The sequence below is a fragment of the Pleurodeles waltl genome, chromosome 3_1 (assembly GCF_031143425.1).
Source record: "Pleurodeles waltl isolate 20211129_DDA chromosome 3_1, aPleWal1.hap1.20221129, whole genome shotgun sequence".
In the NCBI taxonomy this organism is placed as follows: Eukaryota; Metazoa; Chordata; class Amphibia; order Caudata; family Salamandridae; genus Pleurodeles; species Pleurodeles waltl.
The window spans coordinates 467857076-467882286 of NC_090440.1; the positions used below are offsets into that span (position 1 = coordinate 467857076).

The 25211-nt window shown below is 42.4% G+C and overlaps 1 protein-coding gene across 7 annotated transcripts in view; it reads right to left on the reverse strand.

The window, feature by feature from the left end:
- Positions 1-25211, reverse strand: part of AKAP13 (A-kinase anchoring protein 13) — a 1053268-nt gene that overhangs the window by 436032 nt on the left and 592025 nt on the right. For 6 of the 7 annotated variants that reach the window (XM_069222739.1, XM_069222736.1, XM_069222735.1 and 3 more), the window contains 2 exons: positions 13443-13813; positions 5718-5771 (listed from right to left, as the gene is read on the reverse strand). In XM_069222739.1, coding sequence (XP_069078840.1) covers positions 5718-5771; positions 13443-13813 — 425 coding nt within the window. The remainder of the gene's footprint in view (positions 1-5717; positions 5772-13442; positions 13814-25211) is intronic. The other variant, XM_069222738.1, reaches the window with a different exon arrangement.

Genomic DNA, 25211 nt, shown 5'->3' on the forward strand with positions numbered 1-25211 from the left:
TTTAGATGGAACGGTGAAATAACTTTTGGTAGAAATGTAGGATTAGTCCTTAGGACGACCTTATTTTTGTGTAGTTGTATAAAAGGTTCTTGTATTGTAAACGCCTGAATCTCGCTTACTCTTCTTAGAGAGGTAATGGCGATGAGAAATGCAACCTTCCATGTTAGGAACTGTATTTCGCAGGAGTGCATGGGTTCAAAAGGTGGACCCATAAGTCTAGTTAAGACAACATTTAGGTTCCATGAAGGAACAGGTGGTGTTCTTGGTGGAATAATTCTTTTAAGGCCCTCCCTGAATGCTTTAATGACTGGTATCCTATATAGGGAAGTTGAATAGGTAGGCTGCAGGTATGCAGATATTGCTGCAAGGTGTATTTTAATGGAAGAGAAAGCTAGGTTAGATTTTTGTAAGTGAAGCAAGTAACCCACTACATGTTTTGGGGTTGCGTGTAATGGTTGGATTTGATTAATATGGCAGTAGCAAACAAACCTCTTCCATTTACTCGCATAGCAGTGCCTGGTGGATGGCCTTCTGGCTTGCTTTATGACTTCCATACATTCTTGGGTAAGTTGTAAGTGTCCGAATTCTAGGATTTCAGGAGCCAGATTGCTAGATTCAGCGATGCTGGATCTGGGTGTCTGATCGTTTGGTTGTGTTGTGTTAACAGATACGGCCTGTTGGGCAGTTTGATGTGGGGTACTACTGATAGGTCTAGCAGCGTTGTGTACCAGGGTTGCCTTGCCCAAGTTGGTGCTATTAATATGAGTTTGAGTTTGTTTTGACTGAGTTTGTTTACCAGATAAGGAAGGAGAGGGAGAGGAGGAAAAGCGTAGGCAAATATCCCTGACCAGTTGATCCATAGGGCATTGCCGTGGGACTGCCTGTGTGGGTATCTGGATGCGAAGTTTTGGCATTTTGCGTTCTCTTTTGTCGCAAACAAGTCTATTTGAGGTGTTCCCCAGAGCGTGAAGTAAGTGTTCAGAATTTGGGGGTGAATTTCCCATTCGTGGACCTGTTGGTGATCTCGAGAGAGATTGTCTGCGAGTTGATTCTGAATTCCTGGGATAAATTGTGCTATTAGGCGAATTTGGTTGTGAATTGCCCAACGCCATATCTTTTGTGCCAGCAGGCTCAATTGCGTTGAGTGCGTCCCCCCTTGTTTGTTTAGATAATACATTGTTGTCATGTTGTCTGTTTTGACGAGAATGTATTTGTGAACTATTATTGGTTGAAAAGCCTTTAGTGCTTGAAAAACTGCTAGCAGTTCTAGGTGATTTATATGCAGTTTTGTTTGATGTACGTTCCATTGTCCTTGTATGCTGTGTTGATCGAGGTGTGCTCCCCACCCTGTCATGGAAGCATCTGTTGTTATTACGTATTGTGGCACTGGGTCTTGGAAAGGCCGCCCTTTGTTTAAATTTATATTGTTCCACCATAGAAGCGAGAGGTAAGTTTGGCGGTCTATTAACACCAGATCTGTAAGGTGACCCTGTGCTTGTGACCACTGTGATGCTAGGCACTGTTGTAAGGGCCTCATGTGCAGTCTTGCGTTTGGGACAATGGCTATGCATGAAGACATCATGCCTAGGAGTTGTAATATCATCTTTGCTTGTATTCTTTGTGTTGGATACATGCGTTGTATGATGTTGTTGAAATTTTTAATTCTTTGTGGACTTGGAGTGGCCACTCCTATTGTTGTGTTTATTATGGCTCCTAGGTATTGTTGTACCTTGCATGGCAGAATGTTGGATTTTGCGAAGTTGACTGTGAACCCTAGTTTGTAGAGGGTTTGTATGATTTGATTTGTGTGGTGTGAGCACGTTATTAACGAATGGGTCTTGATTAGCCAGTCGTCTAGATACGGGAATACATGTATTTGCTGCCTTCTGATGTGTGCAGCAACTACTGCTAGACATTTGGTAAAGACTCTTGGTGCGGTTGTTAAACCGAAAGGCAGTACCTTGAATTGGTATGTGTATTCCTTTGAATACAAACCTTAGGTATTTCCTGTGCGATGGATGTATTGGTATATGGAAATACGCGTCTTTGAGGTCTAATGTTGTCATGTAGTCGTGTAGTTTCAGCAATGGTAACACTTCTTGTAGTGTGACCATGTGAAAGTGGTCTGATTTGATGTATGTGTTTAGTATTCTTAGGTCTAGGATTGGTCTTAGCGTTTTGTCCTTCTTTGGTATTAAGAAGTACAGTGAATAAACTCCTGTGTTTATTTGTGTGTTTGGTACTAACTCGATTGCATTCTTTTGCAATAGTGCTTGAACTTCTATCTCCAGGAGCTCGGAATGATGTTTTGATAAATTTTGTGCTCTCGGTGGTATGTTTGGAGGGAATTGTAGAAATTCTATGCAATAACCATTTTGGATAATTGCTAGAACCCAAGTGTCTGTAGTGATCTCCTCCCATGCTTTGTAATAATGACCTATTCTTCCCCCCACTGGTGTTGTGTGGAGGGGGTGAGTGACATGTGAGTCACTGCTTAGTTGTAGGGGTTTTGGGGCTTTGAAATTTTCCCCTATTCCTAGGGAATTGCCCTCCTCTATATTGGCCCCGAAAGCCTCCCCTGTACTGTCCCTGGTAACTGGATGTTGTTGCCTGTGAGGTACTGGCTTGTGTGGCTTGACCCCGAAATCCCCCTCTAAAGGGTGTTTTGCGGAAGGTGCTGTAATTTCCTCTGCTCTGCGGGGAGTAGAGTGCGCCCATGGCTTTAGCAGTGTCCGTCTCTTTTTTAAGTTTCTCAATCGCCGTGTCCACTTCTGGACCGAACAGTTCTTTTTCGTTGAATGGCATATTGAGAACTGCCTGCTGAATCTCTGGTTTAAACCCAGACGTTCGTAGCCATGCATGCCTTCTGATGGTCACAGATGTATTTATTGTTCTTGCAGCTGTGTCTGCTGCATCCATGGAGGAGCGTATCTGGTTGTTTGAAATGTTCTGTCCTTCATCAACCACTTGCTTTGCCCTCTTTTGTAGGTCTTTGGGTAGATGTTCAATGAGATGTTGCATCTCATCCCAATGGGCTCTGTCATAGCGCACAAGTAGTGCCTGAGAGTTAGCGATGCGCCACTGGTTTGCAGCTTGTGCTGCGACTCTCTTTCCAGCTGCATCGAACTTGCGGCTTTCCTTATCTGGGGGTGGTGCGTCCCCAGATGTGTGGGAGTTGGCCCTTTTCCTAGCTGCTCCTACAACGACAGAATCTGGTGGCAGCTGTGTAGTGATGAAAATAGGGTCTGTAGGAGGCGCTTTATACTTTTTTTCCACCCTTGGTGTGATTGCCCTACTTTTGACCGGCTCCTTAAAGATGTCTTTTGCGTGCCGAAGCATACCAGGGAGCATAGGCAGGCTTTGGTAGGAGCTGTGGGTGGCGGAGAGGGTGTTGAATAGAAAGTCATCCTCGACTTGTTCTGAGTGGAGGCTTACATTGTGGAATTGTGCTGCTCTAGCCACCACCTGAGAATATGCAGTACTGTCTTCTGGTGGTGATGGCTTTGTAGGGTATGCCTCCGGACTGTTATCTGACACAGGGGCGTCGTATAAGTCCCATGCGTCCTGATCCTGGTCACCTTGGCTCATGGTGGTGTGAGCCGGGGAATGTGATGGAGTTTGTGCTGGTGAGACGTGAATTATAGGTGGAGGAGAAGGTGGCGGAGTAACCTTTTTCACCATTTTTGTTTGTGGTGTTTGGTCAGTTTGAAATTCCAGTCTTCTCTTTCTCCTAATAGGGGGAAGGGTGCTTATCTTTCCTGTCCCCTGCTGTATAAAAATACGTTTCTGCGTATGGTCTACATCGGTGGATTGCAGGTCTTCCACAAACCTATGCTTTCGCATTTGGGAGGTCATTGATTGCTCTTCTGTATAAGAGCCTGAAACTGGGTCGGTTGCAGGTTGTTTTGGCACCGAAACCCTGTCTGCATCTTTTTTCGGCTCCAAGGTGACTTTTTTCTTTTTCGGAGTCGAAACATCTCGGCGTCGATCTTCGTCGGTGCCGCTGTCTCGGCGTCGAGCCGTGTCTACACCGCTATCTCGGTGTCGATGTATGTCTCCAGCACTTTCTCGGTCCCGAGAAGGCTGCGTGCCGGTGTCTCGACCGGAGTCGGACGGTCTCGGCACTGTTTGGGCCTTTTTCGGTGCCGACGGTCGGTCACTGAATTTATGGGTGGAGCCATGGCCTGGTGGCAGTGGCGTCCCCTGGGCCTTGACAATCTTCTTATGAGTGGTTTTCGACGTCTTACTCGCGGTTCGTGGATCGTCGAATTCCTCGGAGTCCGATTCGTGTATCGAAAAGGTTTCTTCCTCTTCTTGTATCTCGAACTCTCGGTGGGCTGTCGGCGTGGACGCCATTTGAAGTCTTCTGGCTCGACGGTCTCGGAGTGTTTTTCGGGACCGGAACGCACGACAGGCCTCGCAAGTGTCTTCACTGTGCTCAGGTGACAGGCACAGGTTACAGACCAAGTGTTGGTCTGTATAGGGGTATTTGTTGTGGCATTTGGGACAGAAACAGAACGGGGTCCGTTCCATCGGCGTTCTTCTACACGCGGTCGGGCCGAGCAGGCCCCGACGGGGGATCGAAAACTACCCCGAAGGGCTCCGGAGCTCTTCGATGCGGTGTTGATTCTAACTACGCCGATCCCGAACGCAACAATACCGACGAAAATCTTCCAAAATTTAGCTGTTTTTCCGTTCCGAAACTCGGAGCGACAGGAACACGTCCGAACCCGATGGCGGAAAAAAAACAATCGAAGATGGAGTCGACGCCCATGCGCAATGGAGACAAAAGGAGGAGTCACTCGGTCCCGTGACTCGAAAGACTTCTTCGAAGAAAAACAACTTGTAACACTCCGACCCAACACCAGATGGCGAGCTATGCAAAACATGCAAAACATGCGTATCTACAGCGACAGATGCCATCGAACATAAGTTACCTTGTTAGTCCAGGTAGAGCAAATGTTCTGGCCTTCGGTGACGGGAAAGTATAAAACTTGTAATCTTTCACCATGCCATTTTTAACTAATCAGTTTAAACAAGAGCTGCCAGGTTAAGAAATGGCTGTTCTCAGAAAAACAGTTTTAAGGGAAGGAAATATATCAAAAGAACACCCAAAGCAGCTAAGCCAAGTAACTGCAATGAAACTAACAGGAGTTCTCACTTTTATCAGCACTGAAACGTTTTTGATTAACGTGGCTGTACGAAAAATGGAACAAAGCTCTCTGGTGTGAGCCACTCAAAAGAGCTAGACAAAGGTAAAGGAAAGAAGGACCTATGTACATCCAATCAAAATGCATAACGGGACTCAGAAATGAGTCAGTCCAAAATGCATAAGGGGAACCATGAACGAGGAGGTCCTGTGCACTACAATTTATTACTTGGTCACTCCTAATACATATGGCTCTGGGTCACTCAGAGGGACAGGTCGACAGAAATCTAGATAAATCCTCATGCTATGAATACACAGCTTTAGCAGTGCCAAACGCTTCACAAGGTATCAGCAATATACATAGTCATTAATCACATGACAAACATGTACAGGTTGAGTCAAATACTACAAGTATTTCTAACGGAAATTAAAGCATTCGAAGACAGATGTTACTGTGTTTAAAAATATTTCAAGGTGTAATCAAACCACAGCTTAGTGACTATGAAGCAAGAGATGTTAGTGTACTGTGAAATGCAAAATGGTTAGTCTGTTACTGTGAACGAAGTACCTTCTCCTATGAATTGGAGACTTTCTTATAACATCCCCCAGAAATCGCATTGAACTGAAAATGAATCATGAACATTGGTCAGAGACTCAAACAAGCAAATTAAACATTCAATGAAAAATGACAGCTGAATGATTTTTGGAGAAGGAGTTCTTGTAATGAATGGACACTGAAAACGCTTGCCAAGTTAAGGTAAAAGCAACATTATTTTTAGACAGCAACAGGCATTTTAACGGCATTCTCCGTGCTTTTCAAAAAGGATAAACATTTACATTAAAGACGATGAAGACAACAGAATGTATGAAAAAAGCAGATTGAACAGTTAACATCAGCTCGTTACAAAAGCAAGACATCATTTTGCCAGCCACATTTTTTGAAAGGCACTACTTTTGACGATTTATAAACAATAGTCTTTCCCCCAAACCAGAAAACGAACAATGGTTGTTGAACTAAAAAGGGAAACGTATTTTAAAAATCTCATCCTGAAACGTTCTTAACCAACTGACAACATACTTTTTTAGCCTACTTGTTAGACAGAGCCCTTCGCGTCAACATCTTGCTGCCAGTGACTGGCAACGCAAAGCTCTGGTGAACCAGGCATTTTGTGCTACAACAATGCAAGATCTGAACTTTGCACTACAGTATCAACAGCTGCCCAGCAGGATCTTCTCGCTACAGTGACAATGATGCTCTCCCTGTGTCCTCCCCCGCCCCCCCTTGAACGGTCAATCAATCAGAGTTTGTAAAGCACAACTACTCACCCATAAGCGTCTCAAGGTGCTAAGGGGGTTTGTCCTCTGAGCTTCAGTAAAAGAGCCAGGTTTTAAGGTCCTTCCTGAATTGGGATAGTGATGGTGACTGCCTGAGGTGCAGGGGCAGGTTGTTCCATCTCTTTGCTTCCCACCAGCAGTGGTCTTATGTATGAATGGGATGGTGGATAGTGCTTGTTGATAGGTCTGAATAGGTCTGGTGGGGGAGTAGAAGGTGATGCAGTCGTTGAGGTAGGCAGGTCCTAGGTCACGGAGGGCCTTGTAAGTGTGGATGAGGAGCCTGAAGTTAATTCTCTTCTCAATAGGAAGCCAGTGGAGGTCTCTTAGATGACTTGAGCTATGTTCGCTGCAGAGAATGTCCAGGATGAGTCTGGCGGAGGTGTTTTGGATGTGCTGTAATTTCTTGAGGTTCGTCTGGGTGGTACCCATGAAGAGGCCGTTGCCATAGTCGACTCTGCTTGTAACCAGGGTACAGGTTACAGAACTCTTTGCACTGTACTTTAGAAGGTACCTCATTCAGCAGGACTAACCTGGTACCTACATCCGTCCAGCACCCCATTGCAATTGGTCTGAACTTGTGACTTCCACCCGGTCTTGCATTACCAGATAACCTTAAGTGGTGCTTTGTGCTTTTAGGTGCTATATCCTTACAGTTTTTAAATTGTATATCTCCCGTTCTCCTAATGAATTTTGTGGCATTTTGGTGTGGAATCTTTCTTGTGTTTTCACTTTATTAAGTGCTGCATAAATACTTTACACATTGCCTCTAAGTTAAGCCTAACTGGTTTCATGCGAAGCTTCCAGAAGGGCTAAGCACAGGTTAATATAGTGTCTTTTTGTGGTTTACCCATACAAGGATTGTGGCTGTTGCTTGAGTATGGTTTCACCCCTTTCATCCAACAACTTAATTTCTCACACTACTTAACTACCTAAAGTGTACTGCTGCTGCAATTTTGCCGTAACGGTTTCCATCTAAGGAAAAATGTTAACATGCAAACCTGTGGCATGGTTGTAACTAAAAGTCCCTGATGCTGCATGGGCACTTTCTTGCACAACATCCACTTTTCAAATAGGATTTTAGATTATAATTAGAACAGTACTTGAATGACATACAGAAATACACTACCATATCATACTGAAACTATGACCTTCAGATAAAGCACAGAAAGCAAGTGTAGCAGCTATCTTCTTTGCAATACATTTTGCTAAACCTTCAAAATCAACTTTGGAAACTATTTGATAGCTAAAAGTTATTCAGGTTTGCTGTTTGTATGGACACTACACATTAATAAATAAATTCTATAGATGCATCAGTGCTCACTGCAACTAATTATACTTGTGGCCTACATGCACATTTTCATAGAGAATTTTTCCAAGCGCTCCATATATCTATTTCAAATAGAGTCAGATGGCCACAACAAAGCCAGTGATGATGAGCTAGAGTTGATCTACAGTCAAGGAATGCCAGGTTTATATTCTGCGCCCATCTCTTCTTCATTATCAATTTATAAAATAAGCTACCAAATGCTGGACTTTGGGTGTATGGGTTTAGTGTTGGACAGGCAAGGAATCCAAGAAACCATTTCACAAAGTTACTTGGGCAAAGTGCGCTAAAACTTTCATCATGAAAAAGAGTTTTCAGAATGCAAGTAATCAGTTCACAGTAAAGAAGCCATATCTTGGCAAAGCTGTTTTTACTCTGGGGTAATCTGCATGAATTGTTGCAAAATTTGTTTTAGAACTAAGTGACACAGGACACACTCCAATGGAAAATGGAACCATGAATCCTTGACTCCTTTTCTCTCAGGTGCATTTCTATTGTATGCCACAAACGCATCATCACTATTGAGGACATGTTCATACTCATTGAATTAAGTTCTTCAGCAATCAAACTCCGAGGTAGGAAAAGTGTTACCTGGTGTCAAATTAATTCCTGCACCTGAACGAAGTGCTATGTGGGCTCTTTTGTCAGATATGTGATCTTACTGCTAGGTAGTGGTATAAGTTCTAGATCAGGTGTGCCCAGACAAACTATCAGCCCACTGAACCATCTATGAATAAACATCTTAATTAATTTGAGGACTGTTGGAAAGGAAACTACCAAAAATGAATTTAAGTAGTCCAGAAGGAGTGCATGTCCAGCGAAGTGGTATACTTACTTGTGAAACACATCAGTGTTCGACTCTAAATCAAAGAGGCAGATATGCAGATAAACCGTACATTTTGACTTCCACTGCACACCGTTAGGATTGGCGCCTATTAATCTGTCTCCCGTACCGCATGTAGCAATAAATAATACATTGCAACTCTAGTTCCACCCCCAGAAGGCCACTGTCAGCAAGCTGAGGAAGTCAAAGAAGGTAGGTGATTCAATGCTTTTAAGGCAGAACGTTTATAGTGTTTGTATAATCCTGCCCATCTCATCTTCAAGCAGGGGAAAGGACAAAGGGCAAGAACGATTGCCTTCAGCATTCTGATGTTCTTATTGTTAATTTAACTTCGGATCCTTCTTTAATACCAAGCTATGGGTCTTGAAAGAATACTGCTGCTCTACAATCAAACCATGACGTGGTTATTATGAATGAGATTCCACTGCCTATCATGGGACACTTTTCAAAACGTTCACCTTGAGGGAACACAAAATCGAACCTAAGGGGATTGTTTTAAATGACAACTCACCTGAACTAGAGATCATGCTTTGAATTCCAGTGGGTGAAATGCTGAAATTGTACTTGCCTCATACAAAGAATTGCTGCAGAGACCTACAGAGAATCCCATGGCATTCAGCCCCAGAATTCTTTAAAATGGCCAGCCTGATGTACGGCAGTGCGAGCTAAAATGGGTAACAGTCTTTCATCGACTGATATTTGCTGATAGGAATTAGAATCTGAGTCACAAGGACACAAAAGTAGCGACCTTGAGAACGATGCAGAAAGTGCCATCTTTTTTAAAAGGTAGTAGGTGGAAGTAACTGTCCGTAATCCGGTACTATTGCATTACTGTGTTCCTATGACCCAAAGGAAGGTCTTGGAGCAAAAATACATATGTGTGAATTACCCAAAAGGAAAAATCTAAGCAGGACAGATAATTCTTCAAGGAGCACACTGGGGTTGGAGCACGAAGAAATCAGGAGTTTACCAGATGCCAAAGCCTCACGTGGGACAACAGGCCCTACCGGTGTCAGCCACTGAAAAACATGACTTTCACAAAGTTTCAAGTCCTTACCTGGGGCTGTTTCGACCATGTAACATAACAACGGTGATACAAAATAAAGTCCACTGTAACAGAAAAAGTATCTGTGGAAATCGAAACTAAAAAGGCTTGGCTAATCTTTCGAAATGTATTTTTCTTCCACGACAGGCATGCACAGATAATAGACCGGCGAGAGTAATGCAGAGATATCATATTTTCCCAAGTCACATTGTAAGCATTTCTTGCACTCCTAACTACGTTTGCCTTACAACACTGCATTTACACGGAGAACAGCAAAACCGTGACTAACAAATTTAAATGAAAATCAGAATGGGTTTATCACTAAACCTGCCACAAATCAAATCTCTAGTGACGATGCAATGCCAAAAAAATAATCAAGGCTCCTAGAGAGAAGTTTCACACAGTAGTGTAAGTTTGCTGGGTTACGCCTTAATTACCCTCTCCGCGCACTCGTTTGGAAACGGCTATAGTACAGAATTCCATTTCTTCCACAGGGATGGAAAAGGGTTCTCAAATTGAAAAAGTGCAAGAATGAAGCCAACCATTCAATGAATGAACTTAGTTTGGACTGTAGGGGCCTGCTTTTCTGATTTTCGGGCATTCAATGACAAGAGTAAAAATGACAGGTTTCGTTACAAATATTACTTACAATACAATATTTAACAGCTTGTGTAATTTTTAAAACCAGCTAAGTATGAACAGTTACAAAAGACCACATATAAAGCTGTATTTCAATTTATCAGGTGAACTAAGAACATTATGCCAAGCTCTTCGCCGGACATATATGCAGTCTACCAGCAAACACAAGTGTACATGAGGAATGAACTAAGATAATTACACTAAATGGTCAATAAGATCAGGGGTTCGAGAATTACGCACTTTGCTAGGTCATTTGGCACTGCTATATTGATAAAAACGGTCAAACTTTACTCAATTGACAGAACAAAGCTTGGGCCTAGTTCAACACTGATCACATTTGAACAAATGTCACCTGAACAAACACGAGAGACCTGTTAATTTAATTTTGTCGAATCACTTTTTAACAGACACAAATTATGCCTACGTACAACAGTGTATTTAACATTCCTCTGTGCTGTAAGAGCGTAAAATGTGAACATTATGTGGAATTACAGGCGGTGGTACGAAATTAATTAGCACACGTAATTAAATTTTGAATAAATTAAAATCTTTCATTTAGAAAGCACTCTCAAGAGAGTGCAACAGATGCATTCCCCATCTATACTGTAGACCAGTGGTTCTTAGCCTGTGGTCCAGAGACCCCTCAGGGTTCGCAATACCTACTCAGGGGGTCTGTTACTGCTAAGGAAATTAAATAATAATATATTAATAAAGTGTATATAAGGAAGCAAAATATAAAACTTAACATTTTAAAACGTTCTGTAAATGTAAAGGAATTTGAATTGAAGTCTAAAAATTAAATCGGTATCTTCAGACTGGTCCGTGGGAGCAGTCCAAGTACACCAAATAGAAATGCTCCGACCTCTCCATTGATATTAAAATTTGGATTGCTGTATATTTAGGAATTAAGCCAAATGTTTCATGATTTGTGTATTTTGTATGAATGCTTGTTTCCATATTTTTGGGCATTGTTTTCCAGTTTTCAAAACTGTCCGAAATTGATTAGGCTGGGTCCACGGATCCAAAAATGACTCCACTTGGGGTCTACAAATTCAAATAATAATTCAGTGGGTGTCCCCGAATTCCAGCAATGATTAAGTGAAGGGTCCACAGAAGTCAACAGGTTAAATTAGAACCGATGCTGCATACCACTAAAGCTCACGTAGTAAGTGGTATAAATAAATATATATATAAAACAGAACCTGTAGATTGCCAAATAAGTACAGAATAATGTGAAGCACGATTTGTAAACAGTATGTAGCATAATTTTTCCCCGCTCACAACAGAAACTGAGCTTATGCTGTGTCATTCACGGGCCTCAATGCTTTGCATCATTTTTAGTGGCGAGCGCAAAGCGCTCCGTCCCCTGATGTAATCTCTCTTTGGGCTTCTAACCACACCCATGTAACGTCAGTCCCTTACTCTGGTTTGTGGGATTACCTTTTAAAATCTGCTTGCTTTCATTTGTGAAAGGAATGCATACATCATGCCTTTTCTGGTGTTCAGCCCTCCTCAAGCGCACTGACCAACTACTGGAAACATATGAGGCTCCATGTTTTCTGGACTACTTTTTCCTCTTTATTTAGCAGCACGATTGCGCTGTGTTTTACTCAGCGCAATCGCACTCGTTTTTTTTTCTTCCATTTAATGTGGCAAGAAAAGCCCGCTTAGGAGTTTACAGCGCTAATAGCTCCAAGTCGGCGAAATGCGAGACCTGTTGCATTGCAAATGCTTGTTTTTATTTACTGTTTATTTCTGAATGTTTGCAGGTGCCTCACAGGGCTTTCATTTATGGAGTGGGTAATGTAACCTATATGTAATGCCATATCCGTCTGTTCTTCAGAGTATGAATATCTGCGTAGTAGTTAAGAAACAGGCACGTTTCTGTCCCTCTGAAAAATTCAGGAAATCTTCATGTTCGTGATGGAGTTGATGGAATAACAGCGGGCAGATCCTTGAACGTGGATTTATCTCAAAATCAACACATCATTAATGATGGAGGAGATATGTTTCTGATTAACACTGTGGTGGGTCTCCTTCAGCCTCATTCTTCCTGAGAGCTGCTGGAGATCATGAAGGCATTCAGCTGCCTGCATTCTCTGATCCGTGCCCCTTCCACTCACATACTTCTAATGAAATGAGTACTGAAAAGTGTCACATGGACAATTCTCCAGAGCTCCAAAAAGGAAAGGGAAGAGTACAGCGAACTTGCCAATGCCAAAATTTATCAAAAACACTCTTCAGATTTAAGCGGGAACAAGAAAGGTTGTGTAATGTGAGGTATAAGCACACAAAAGGTGATGGGAGCAAAGTTTGCAAAAAGTCAAACACTGCCAATCGCTCGCTGTAGTATTCCAACCAATTGTTCTTATGTCCACCACTGAATATCTTTTGTGTATTTGATGTACCACCCAAAGAGCTAAGGGTATGTATGCCATGACATGGGTCCCGTTCTCACTGTTTCAATGGAACCAACCTACACCCAACTGATGAGCGCCAATCAGGGAGAAAACAGATATGGATTGCTTGTGTTCTGGTTCAGGAAGTACTTGGGCTGGTAGGTCGTAGTGGACTGTTCCAACTACAGCAGGGTCAACAATGATTTTCATATGGCTGGGTCCGCACTGAGGTGGCAAGGTGGGCAGAAGAACGATGGGTTGGCACTCTACTCCGAGCGATTGCCAATGGTTAGGCTTGATGCAAGAATTCTTCCCATCACCTTTTGTGTGTCAGTTGGGACATACCCAAAGTACAAGAAAATGCACCATGATGCTGTCCTTTAACTAAAATAATAATGAGACCGCTATTGAGAATCATCAACCTCTTTTCTACGCATTGCAATACTATCAGGTCCAATGCAATAGTTGCAAGGCAAAATGCTGTCATAAATTTCCTACATGTACTGACTTCGGTTAATACACGTGGAACAAGGTCAATACAATTACTTCTGGAATTCAATTATCTTACAAACCCGAGCCATATTTCAGCAACAGTTCTGATCCCACAAGGTAAAACATATTGCTCTTATTTTCAGAATACACCTTTTTATTTGACTATGTGTCACTTTTTGGAAATCAAGTAATGGTGTTAACTGAATGAAACTTACCTTCTCTGATTGATTTCTGTGTCCGTTCCTGTGTTTTTACCCGGTCCCCAGCTGTGCCGTCGGAAGGGGGAAAGTGAACGTACAGAATTCCTTGACAGAGAGACTTGCACAGGCGCCTCAGTAATACTGTCCTTCTCTTCTCCTTCAACCTCTGCAGGTTCAGCATCTTCATTCTCCTGCCCCTCAGCAGCTATGGCTGCTGTGCTACTACAGCTGCTGTCCAGACTGTGTCTATTCTTATGCTTTTTCAGGTTAAATTTACACGGAAGCGAAATGTCACTCCCACGGGATGAGGTCCTTTCCAGAGATATTGTGTCATCTGCAGAAGAGCTGGAGCTTGTGATATCACATGTTGACTGCTCCTCTTCAGGCTGAAATAAGATTATTGAAATGTAAATATGAAAGTTTGAAAATTAAACACTGTAGAAAACGTCTGATGAATTTTTTTTATTTTTTTTTTTAGATAAGACCAACAATATCAACTTGTTTTTCTCGGCAAAAAAGAATGTGTAAAACCAAATTATTTTCAGACGAAAGATGCAGCAAAAGCATGACAATACCAAACGTTATCCCATAAAAATTAGTCAAGCAGTTTTCTAAAACTGTTAACCAATTTTTGAAAGAAGCAGATTACCAAAGCACTATCTGGAAACGAGTCCCTGGATCTTTTGAGAAAAACTGCAACGCAGGTGCTTCCATGACAGCTCAGATGGTATTAAGAAAAATTTGGGCATGAGGCTTAGGTACTAAGTATGAAATCTCCAATTAATCATCAAGCATAGTTAAAAAATATGCAAATAACGAGCACAGGAATCCACTCACATGAAACAATAACAGGGAACTGGCGTTAGTATATACATGTTGACATCACCTTATGCTTACTCAAAGACAGATAACGTATAAATCCACTACCAATGTGTTAATCAGATGAGTGCTTGAGATGTTAAAAACAGACTAAGGAATCCTCAATTGCTGAAAATAAATTTATAACATGTCAGAACTTTAAATCAACATTTCACGATTATACTTGTAACAGTACACTCAAAGAGCAACACAATATACTGAACTTGATTCACAAAGCTCTTTTCTTTTACAGAGCATGTTTACCGCCAAATATCATTACACTCACAACAATTAGGCATCCACGTAAGGACACCAAGCACACATAAATGCGTTTATAACTGTGTTACTGCGTACAATGACTGCGCACAATTACGCAGTAGCAAACGCTACACAAGGTGCATAGAGTGGGTGGATCAGAAGGAATCTACCTTAACAATCTGAGAACATCAGCAAACCTGTGAGTTTATGGGCATTCATAGAGATTTTGTCTAACAAGGGGCTGGAATAAATCCACTTCCAGGGTAGGAATGGTAACGAAACACTTCAAACTTCAGAGAGGAGCAGGCAACGGGGTTTCTTCCTGGGGAGGAAACATCTAAAATTGTAAAGTAGGGTTGACTTTCCGCAGGCGGCACATGAACTGTGTGTACAGTGCGCAATGGGGAAATGGCAACATTGAAAACTTGTCATTGGAAATTGTCAGTGGTCTGTCTGAAAACCTGTGAATGGCAGAATTTTCAAGGCATACTACTGTCAATGTTTATGAATTAGCAAAAGTAGCAAATAGGAACGCATTCTATGGGTGCTGGTGTATTGATTTTTCTAACGCAGACCATGTGTGCTTGATTTTCTACAGTCACCCTCAAATACCAGACTTCACCATTAAGTCGACCATTATTTTCACAATGGAAGTCAATTAAGCTTTCAAAGCGGAGTTCATGTTTCTCTTATATTGTGAATATTTTTTTAGTCTCTCATAAAGTAAGAGTTGAATAAGATATTAAGGCATTTATGTCACTATTAAAATAAAGCTATATATATATATATATATATATATATATAAATATATATATATGCACTACAAAATGTATGCATGCACTGATATGTAACTATTGTATACATATGCATGGGTGCATTCCAATAGGGTTAGCCATTGTGTAGGCATGTACCTGTTTACATGTGTATGTGAGTGCATATACATTTGCATATTTGAAAAATAAAATCCATATCTATATCCGCGTGTGTGTGTGTGTGTATGTATATATATATATATATATATATATATATATATATATATATATATATATACACACATACACACACACACACACACACATATATATATATATATATATATATACACACACACACAGATATATGCATATAGGTGGTTAGAGGTAGGGCCTAGTTTCCATACGTTAGTCATAGTTACCTAGTGCAGCTAATCACACCGGGTAGTATCCAAGCGCTGTACTGCAGGTATCAGTTGAAGAGCTGGGTTTTGAGTTCTTCCCTGAAGTGGTTCAGCGAGGGTGCAGTGCAGAGGAGGCGGGGAGGGCGTTCCAGGTTTTGGCAGCGAGGTGAGTGAAGGAGTGTCCTCTGAAGCAGCTGTGTCAGATGTGTGGTGTCTGAGCGAGGGCAAGGTGTGCAAGGTGTGCAGAATAGAGGTTTCTGGTCGGTAGGTGGAAAGTCAGGTGGTGGTTCAGGTAGGCTGGTCCTTGGTTGGGGAGGGCTTTGTAGGCGTGTGTGAGGAACCTGAACTGGCATCTTTTATGGACAGGGAGTCAGTGGAGATCTCGTAGGTGCTGGGTGATGTGTGTTCTCTTTGGCAGGTTGAGGATCAGTATGGCTGCCAAGTTTGGGTTGTCCGGATTCTTTGCATGAGTTTGGAGGTGGAGTTGGTATATAGAGTGCTGCCGTGATCAAGCTGGCTGGTGATAAGGGCCTGTGTCACTGTTTTCCTAGTGCTGATGGGGAGCCATCTGAAGTTCTCGCTAAGCATGCAGATTGTGTGGAAGCAAGCTGAGGTGATGGTGTTGATCTGTCGTTTCATGGACAGACCGCAGTGCTGGTCACCAGGAGTCATTCCAGAGGGCGGAGTGCCTGCCAAAGGTAAGGACTTACGTTTTGTCTGTGTTGAGCTTTAACAATTGCCACTCATCCAAGTTGGGACATTTGTCATGCAGTTGTGGAAGTTGGTCTTAGCTGACGTGGGGCCCACTGAGAGAGAGAGAGGATGGGCTGTGCATCATCGGTGTAGGAGATTATGTTGATGTGGTGGGATCTGCCTATGTCTGCCAGTGGGGTTATGTAGATGTTGAAGGCATCAGTCCACTGCTGCTGAGTTACCCTGATCAAGCTGCCATATGGAGCGTTGTGTTGGTTGGAGATGATGTGCAGTCGGCCAGTGAGGGTGAAGTGTACAATGGGGTGATCTGTCCATGTGAGTTCTGATGTGTGGCTGTATCTAATTCTGTTGTTAGACATGAAGATGGGGTCCAGTGTGTGTCTTGCATTGTGTGTGGGGTCGGTGATCATCTGTTTGAGGCCAACATTGTCTAGTCTTTCCAGGACGGTGGTGTAGGTGGAGTCATCCAGGTTGGAGTTGAGATCTCCCAGGAAGATGTAGTGTGCAGCTTTGAGTGTGGTGATGAAGTCAGTAATGGCATCTATAAGGCTGGTTCGTGGCCCTGGTGGTCTGTATGTGAGGGTGTCTTTGAAGGTGTTTTTGGCGTCAACCATGAGCTGGAAATTCATGTGTTTCATAATCTGTGTTGTGTCAGTGATGGTGCAAGTTATTGCTTCCTTATGTACAATTGCACTGCCCCTGCGTCTGTTGCTGCAGTCACAGTGTTTCATCTTATAGCCGTTAGGGGTTGCTATGGTGATCTTTGAGGTCAATGTGGGGGTCAGCTAGGTCTCTGTGATTAAGGTCATGTTGGAGCGATGGTGTCCCAGATTTTGGTGGCATTTGCAGAGTGATCTGGCATTGATCAGGAGGCAGTTGTGTTGGGATGGTGGCGTGTCGGCATCTTGGGTTGTTGTGACGTTATTCAATGTAGTTGTGATGGGTGTAGGGGTGGTGGTCAATCAGAGGTTGAGGAAGATGAAAGGTCCGGCTGTGGAGTGAGGTTATGCAAGGCAGCAGTTGTTGTTGCGTGCAGGGTCCAGAGCACAAAATACTGAGGCTGAGTACCTGTGGGAGTGCTGGGGGCCAGGGTTCCTGCCGCTGGACATGGTCCAGGCCCGGACGGATCCAGACAGACTTGCCTTTGGCGCTTCCGCTGCGCAGCCGCGCTGCAGCCTTTATTAAGAAACCCTTAGAGGTGGGAGGGGCTGTCCAAGAGGGAAGGGGGCTTGGGCGGCAGAAAAATTAAGTGACAATTCAGCACACGAAATAGAAACATGAAGGATCTGGAGCACAACCACCAGAAATACATTAAAAACAATGGTCAGGGGGAAGCACTCACACCACTAAGGAAGTAATGTAAATATTGAGGCGATAATTACAGGCCAAAGGACAATAATTAAATTGGAGGGGCTACGTGGTAGCTACAGGACCAGGACAGTGACTCTGTGCTACAGTGTCTGCAAAGGCGAGCAGCGAGCAAGACTTAGGAAAGGTTGAGGCTAAAGGGGTTTTTGTTTTACTAATAACTTTGCTGCCATTTAACGAATCTTCATTAAATTGCCAAAACTAGTGTGTCAGTCACTTCAGCTGCTGTCTGGAAAGCTTCAGGTGATTCATCAAGCGCGGGCTGGGGAAGAAAAAAGAAAGTGGGGGAGGGACAGACATGTTATCCCCATGCAAAGTGATTTTAGACATGACTACAGCCCAAACCCCTGAACCAAATTACAAGTTCGGCAAAAAGCTAAATCTTCATCCAGAAAGAGTGTTTTTTGTAATTTGGTGTACATCTGTTAAGTAGTTTTGAAGTACTTAAGAAAAAGGATTTATGCATATCTAGAAATGAGGAGGGTTCACAGATCCAAAAGGTGTGATTGACTGCCACCACTTCAACCAGGAAGTGGTTGTGGCCATCTTAGGGCTCTTTTCAAGTCTAAAGAAAAAAGGCAAAAAAAAACAAAAAAAAACATTCGCAGGACCCCTAAGCGTGGTGGTGCTATCCTGCGGGGACTGATAAAACCAATGGTTAAAGGGACGTACTCTGGTGTACTGTTTTAAACAAAAAACAGAAATTCATCAGTTATAGTTATCCTAAGTAACCATAGCATGGTAACTTGCATCACCGTCATGCACAGAGTTGTTATCAAGTGATATTATCAATGGTGTCATAGAACATGTCATGAGTGATGTAATGTGTCAGGTAGTGAGCAGTGCATGGCGAAGGTGCAAATTACAGTTACTTCAGGGCATGAGTTATATGTACACGAGATAACTATCACTGGTGAATTTCCATGGCTTTGTTTGTTTAAAACTGTAAACCTAAGTATAATGTCCCTTTAAACCTTAGTCTTTTTCAATGAATTTCTAGGGTTTATTTTGAATTTGTAACTGTCACTTTAACTCATGGTTTTTTTCAGTGAATTTCTAGGTTTGTTTTTTTAATGTAAGTTACTGTCTAAATAAAAAGGCCAGACTATTGGTTTTGTCAATAAACAATAAAAAATGTACAATCAAAGTAAAAGCATTAAACTGGTCGGGCTTTTTTTTTTTTGTTCTACAATTTTCAGTGCTGTGTCTTATCCCTAGAATATTGCCACATAGAGACTCTATTGGTAAAGTTCCAGGGGGAACAAGATGGAATGTTTGGGGGGGGGGAAGACAATATCCATGGAGAAAGACACTACTGTTCTGCTGTGTCGCTGTTGGTAAATAAAAGCCTCTATAAACTACATGCTGGATTGAGCCATCATTTAACATAACCCTCAGGCCATAGGATGCAGCTACAGAACGAACCACAAGTGGTCCCTGCATTCCCAAGCTAAGAGCAAAGACTCCAGCTCTGGGAATGCTTAAAAGTATCAACCACCTTTCCTGAGGTCATATAGACCTCAAGAAACTTAGGGTTCATTTTTTTAAGTAATTGTGGGGGGCTGCTGCAATCGCTGCAGCCCCCACAATACAACAAGCTGGCAGTGCTCCTGCCCAGACTCGGGCACTCACAGCAACAAAATACATAAAAATTAGCCCATGAAGAACATGATGGGGTGCTTCTTGCTAGAGACAGTGAATAATAAATAAGTGGTCATGCCTCTCATTTGTTATTTACTTTTTGGTCTTTTTTTTTTTTTTTTTTTAGACCTTTGCACCTACAGATTGTTTTCGTTGGGGGGCGCAGCCTCACCATCTCCCTGCAAGTTGCCCTACTGCAGGGGACTGCATAGAAGCAGGCCAACACTTTGTTCGTTTGTTTTTTTCTGGGATGCCCAAGTGCCCACTGCGGACCCCCACACCATTTTTTGTCCATGGCTCCCAAACCCTTACAAGCTCTCCCTCCAGCACCCATCCCAGGGGCTAGCAGGAGCCGACATAGTTCGTACTTGCTGGGAACAGCTTTTCTTTTGCTCCTGCCAGGCAGGAACAGATTTTCTTGTGCTCCCACCAGAAAGGAGCAATTATAAATTTCCCCAGCCCCCACGAGCAAGGAGAAACTTATGTTCTCCCACCCAGCAGAAGTAGCTTTCTGCTCCAGATGGGAGGAATCCCAAGAGACTTCCTTGTCCACGCTCTTACACGCAGGATTTGGGGTATCAGGGACACCATCCAAGAACCTGCCCCAGGGATGGGGTCCTCAGGGCCAAACAATGCCTCAGGTACGGGGGCTGCATGCCCCCTTCCCTTCAATTTGTAACTCAGCTCCATATGATGATGTCCCTGGGGCCACATGGAGGTTCAGTGAAGGGGAGCCTCACCACTCCCCAAAATATATAATTGTGCCACTTTTCCCTGAGCCCTGTCCATATTGGGTGGTAGGGGTGTTTCAAAAAAAGGCAAGAGATCGTCTTTTTTTTCCCTCCTCAATTAGAGCTGTGGAGCATACAAAAAAAATGTTTTGTCTTTTGTCCTGAAACTAGGCCTAGGTGAGAAGGGTATCCCTACCCTTCCCCCTTATATAGGGTATAATCTATATTTTTGTTTACACATTTTCTCAGGTCAGGGGACTGAGTCCACGGAGTCCAAAAATTGGCTTGATTCTTAGTCAAGAACACACCTCTTGTTGAGCGGACTGTCCATTCCACAATTGGTTGCCGCAATTTCAGGCTTCATGTCATTCCTGCCGCACTATCAGCAATCACTTTTTAGGCTGCTCCCATGGTTAGTCTTCCTGGCACCATTGCCTCTGGCACTTTGGATCCACCCTCCAAGTGTGAACTGCACATGCCATCAAGAGAGTAAGAGACTTCAAACCTTAATGTATTTCTCGGGATAAAAATGTCATCAACTTTAAACATGGACCCTATGGACTCAGTATCACGTTACCAGGCTATTTGATTCTTGCTCTTCTGATACATTCAAGTGATAATTGGCCATCAGTATGTGTATCACCTATAAGCGAGCACCAAGCATGTTTCTGCACTAAGCACCCAACTGTGTCTCAGTTTATTATGCTGCTTTCATTTTTTTGGCACTTTGATCAAGGTACAAATTGGTTACAATTTTATGGATTGTTTGTTTGTTAGGGACCACCGTTCTCCAGGATTAAATATATGCACCAGGTCACAAATGATTTGTGGGTTTCCCTTGCACATATTATATTACTAAAATTGCAGCCGTGACATCTCTGTTGATGTGGTGACAGACTATCAGATCTTATCTCTAGATTTGTCGGCTCACTGGTTCCTCAGAAGCATGAGCTATCTGTAGCTTCTTAACCTTATTTCTCAAAAACGACTGAACAAATTTCATCAAATCACAAAAAGCACGCTTTCGGGAACAAGATCTTGGCTTCTGCCAAATTTGGTGTAATTTCATTCAGCTATTTTGGTTGGAGATGTGTCTAATTTTCTTATGTAACAATGACGGGGGAAACATATTATGGGATCTCTTCCTTTTACTCAGCCCCTACTTTACAGATCACCCTGAAACACTCCAGTTAGGAGCTGAAGTGGAAGTACATTTTCTTTGGAAATCTTCATGAAATGGCACCAAACTATTAGCAATCCAGAAAAACAAAGGTTACAGTAACGTTACAGTTAGGTGTTGAAATGGGTAAAAAATTAATGTTTATACAACAACAACCCAATGAAAATTGCCGGTTACAGTTCAATGACATGCACTGATTATGACTTTAAATATTACATTACTCACAACATCTTAAATTACATCATTGATGACATCACTGATTACATCATCCATTGAATGGGACAGTTTGCTATAAGCTTTTTACACTGGAAGGTATCAGTGAGCTACACCTAAAACCCAATTTTCCTCTATAGTGGTAATGGGTATAACTTGTTAGCAACATGCAACACATAAAGCATATTTGCCAAAGCAACAACATTTTTGTAGAGAGTATGCTGTTTATGACCAGTATTCAGGTGCACAGGAAACAATGTCTCTGTAGACATTAATGCAATCAGCAATTTATTAAACCTTTATCACCATTCATGAGTGTTTTTTCATTATTTATCTTAAGAAGATTTACCTAATCTGAAAGAGTTTTAAGTCAATGGCTCCACATCTATGATTTAGCCACTGATCAGGCATGATTGTAAAAATAGCTTTTGCATATTGCTGAAAGGAGCAGAATGGTGTACAAGGTTACAACAATGCTTCCAATCATTCTGCGGCTTGACCTGTTTATGACTCAGAATGTCAATGTGGAAATAAATATATTTACATTTTAAATCTTCAGTTTATATAAAAATCACTGATTGCACTAAAAGACACATCTTTAATATCAGCGTGTTAGCAGAAATCTATGGGTGAATAATCTAAGTTTTAATAGCATCAAAAAGCACTAAGAGCCAATGGTGGTCTTTAGAAGTGGTAGACCTCTACATTGGTGCTATTTGAAGCCAACGACAATGGACTCGTGGGCAAATAAACCAAGTTGATTGTCCCAGAGAAAGTCTAAGTCACAAAAGTTCGAAAAAGTGACTAAACCTTATTTCAGAAAGGGGCTTTGCCAGTTTTTGAAGAAAATGTTGACATTTCTCGTAGGGCCCAAGCAGAATGAGACTAATTTCAAGTGGCAAGACTAACCACTTTTTCAGCAGTTCCGGTTTGCCATACTGCATACAAAACCACAATGCCCCTCACTCTCAAAGTCTGAGATGGAGAATCCTTTTCACCTTTGTACAATCCCAGTGTGCCCACCCGGAGGTGTGGCCAGAGTGATGAAAAGTCCCCACAAAATCAGTTCCTGAGTAGATTTCCTCTCACTGGGTTTGGTTCCAGCCTGACTAGGGGACACCAAGAAGCCTTTCCAGGTGTCACCTGACATTTATTTGTGACACAACAGGCCTTTTAAATTAAAGTCCTAACTGGTCTTCCTTCAAGGAGAATCCCCACATTCAAGACACTTTTTTCTGCTCTGGAAGCAGTTTTCACACCTCTGTCACACGTCATTTAGGCCAAGTACAGTCTGAGCAGTGGCTGAGCTAATGCAAACTGACCTCTTGAGGCTCCAAGCAGGATAAAGGTAACTTTCTAGAAGTGATTATATATATGCGCGCACACTCACATACACACACATTGCATAATAAATCCAACTTCACCATTAAAAGGGATTTTAATAAATATAAAAATAAGTCTTTGAATGGAGTCTATGGCTGGTGCATTTCAAAAGTGTATAATCCATATTTTGACATTCCTTATTTTGGGTCTAGTCACTAGGGTAATATGCTGTTTCTAATGTCATAATTTTCCCACTCTTAAATATTATGCACCATACCTTGAGGGTAGAAGGCTGTGCTTAGGGGTTACCTATTTTATATTTAAAATCAGGGTTTCCTGTCACAGGGGAGATTTTCACGGGTCTGTCCAGAGGGTTTAAGCTGTTACACTACAAAGGTGTTAGTTACCTTCCCATGCCAGGGGGTTATTTCTGAAACATGTCCTAGGGCCTCGTGGGAAGGGTAACTGCACCAATTAGGCTTACCCCAATTTAAAAATATTTAAAGGTGGAGCACAGGCACTTTAAACCTGTTTAGCAGGGGTAACGTGCACAGAGATCTAAAGTCAGCAAAGTAGATAGGGTACAAAGTGGGAGGACATCAGCATAAGGAGATCATTTCCTACAAGGCCACTTCTGCATTCTCTAGTATTCCAACCAGGCAGATATTATTTCTAACTGAATACTCTTCTGCATCCTCTGCTCCTCCAGTTGGTCGATGGGTCTTGACCTTAAGTTGGCAAATTTCAGTTTTTAGGTTTTTATTGTTGGAGGCATGTTTCGCCACCAAGTTTTCCTCTTTCCTCATTCTCTAGAACTTGTTAAAGGCCGGTGCTCATCAGGGTGATGTCCAGAACCACTTTGTCGCTCTTCTGCTCCAGTGCAATTCTAGACTCTCATACTGTTGTCGGGACTTTTTTTTATTGACAGTTCTACACACTTGTGTGAGTGTCTCTTGAGAGGTTAAGATCTGGAAGTGCATCTATCTTTCCTTTGGGTCATCGCCTCAAAAGGTTCTGTACCAGGTACATCCATCTCCCACAGCCCATCATGTCTCTCTTGGCTGACACACTTGTAGAGTTCAACTCTCTTCACACAATGTACTTTATGTCCCAACGCAGTACTATTAAATTGTTCTTGAGGTATCACAGCTACTTAGTATGGTAGTATGTGGCTTGTTAGTATTAGCAGTCGGAGTTGGGCCTTAATCCCACCCGGTATTCTATAGCTTATTTCCGTTTGGGGGCCTAATTTACTCTCCTGGTCTATACAATTTAGACTGTCTTGTCTTCTTAACCACTACTGAGTCTGTTTTGTTTAAATAATGAGCCTGCCTGTTTGTTTTAGGCCTCTTCCATGTTCACCGGTGTTCCCGTTCTCCACAACGAGACCTACGACAAGTGTTCTGCCAGCTCTTCTCAGCTTTTTCGATTCACATTGGGGCCACCTTATTGTCCCCATCTTTTATTGTCCCACTAGTCTTTCTTCTCTCTGACCATTTCATTATTCACGGCACTCCAGAGATACAAAGGATGTGTGTTTTTAGATCCAGAAGCCCCAAGCCGATTTTCTGTGCTTTACTGATACAGCTGCTCACCTCCACTCCCCTCTGGCAGGTTCTAGCAGAGAACTCAGATTTTCCTGATGGCCCTTGCTCATTCATTCCAAATGGCCACCAGTATCCTGAATTCCAGCCACACATTTCCTCTCACACTAGGGGAAGGGTCTTCTTTGCACAGCAGCTTCCACATGCCCACTTCAATCCAACGATGGGATTCTGTTCCCTAGAGTTTTACCATCCTTGGCAGATAGGTGCAGGTCATGGATACTCAGGATATTTGCCAGATATAACAGGAGTCTTCCATCAGATGTCATCTTGCTTCGAGGTCCAACCATGCCTCCCCTTCAACCCTCATTTGTGTCACGCTAACATTTCTATAATAGAGGTATACATCTTTCAGTCACTTTTCAAACTTTAATCTTATGTAGTCAGGCCTGGTATGTGGCTCAATATAAAGTAAGTCACTAGTCAGAGGGAGTGGGGATGGGTGGTTGTTTAGAGGATATATGTAGGTGTGTGTGTCGATGTGTGTGTCTATGAAAGCTTTGTTAAAAGGAAGTTATTGTTCTTTACTCAAAAGAGAAACTAATATTTGTTGTTTAAAATTGTTACTTTCCCTGGAAAGTACAGTTAAAAGGATGGTATGGTTTAGGTTACAGGTGCAACAAATAATCTCTGAACAATATGATATGATAAACGACATGGCTATAACCACATACATATACTGTTCATTATTCACACACGTCATCACACGTATGGACAGCAGTGCATCTGTTATTGTGG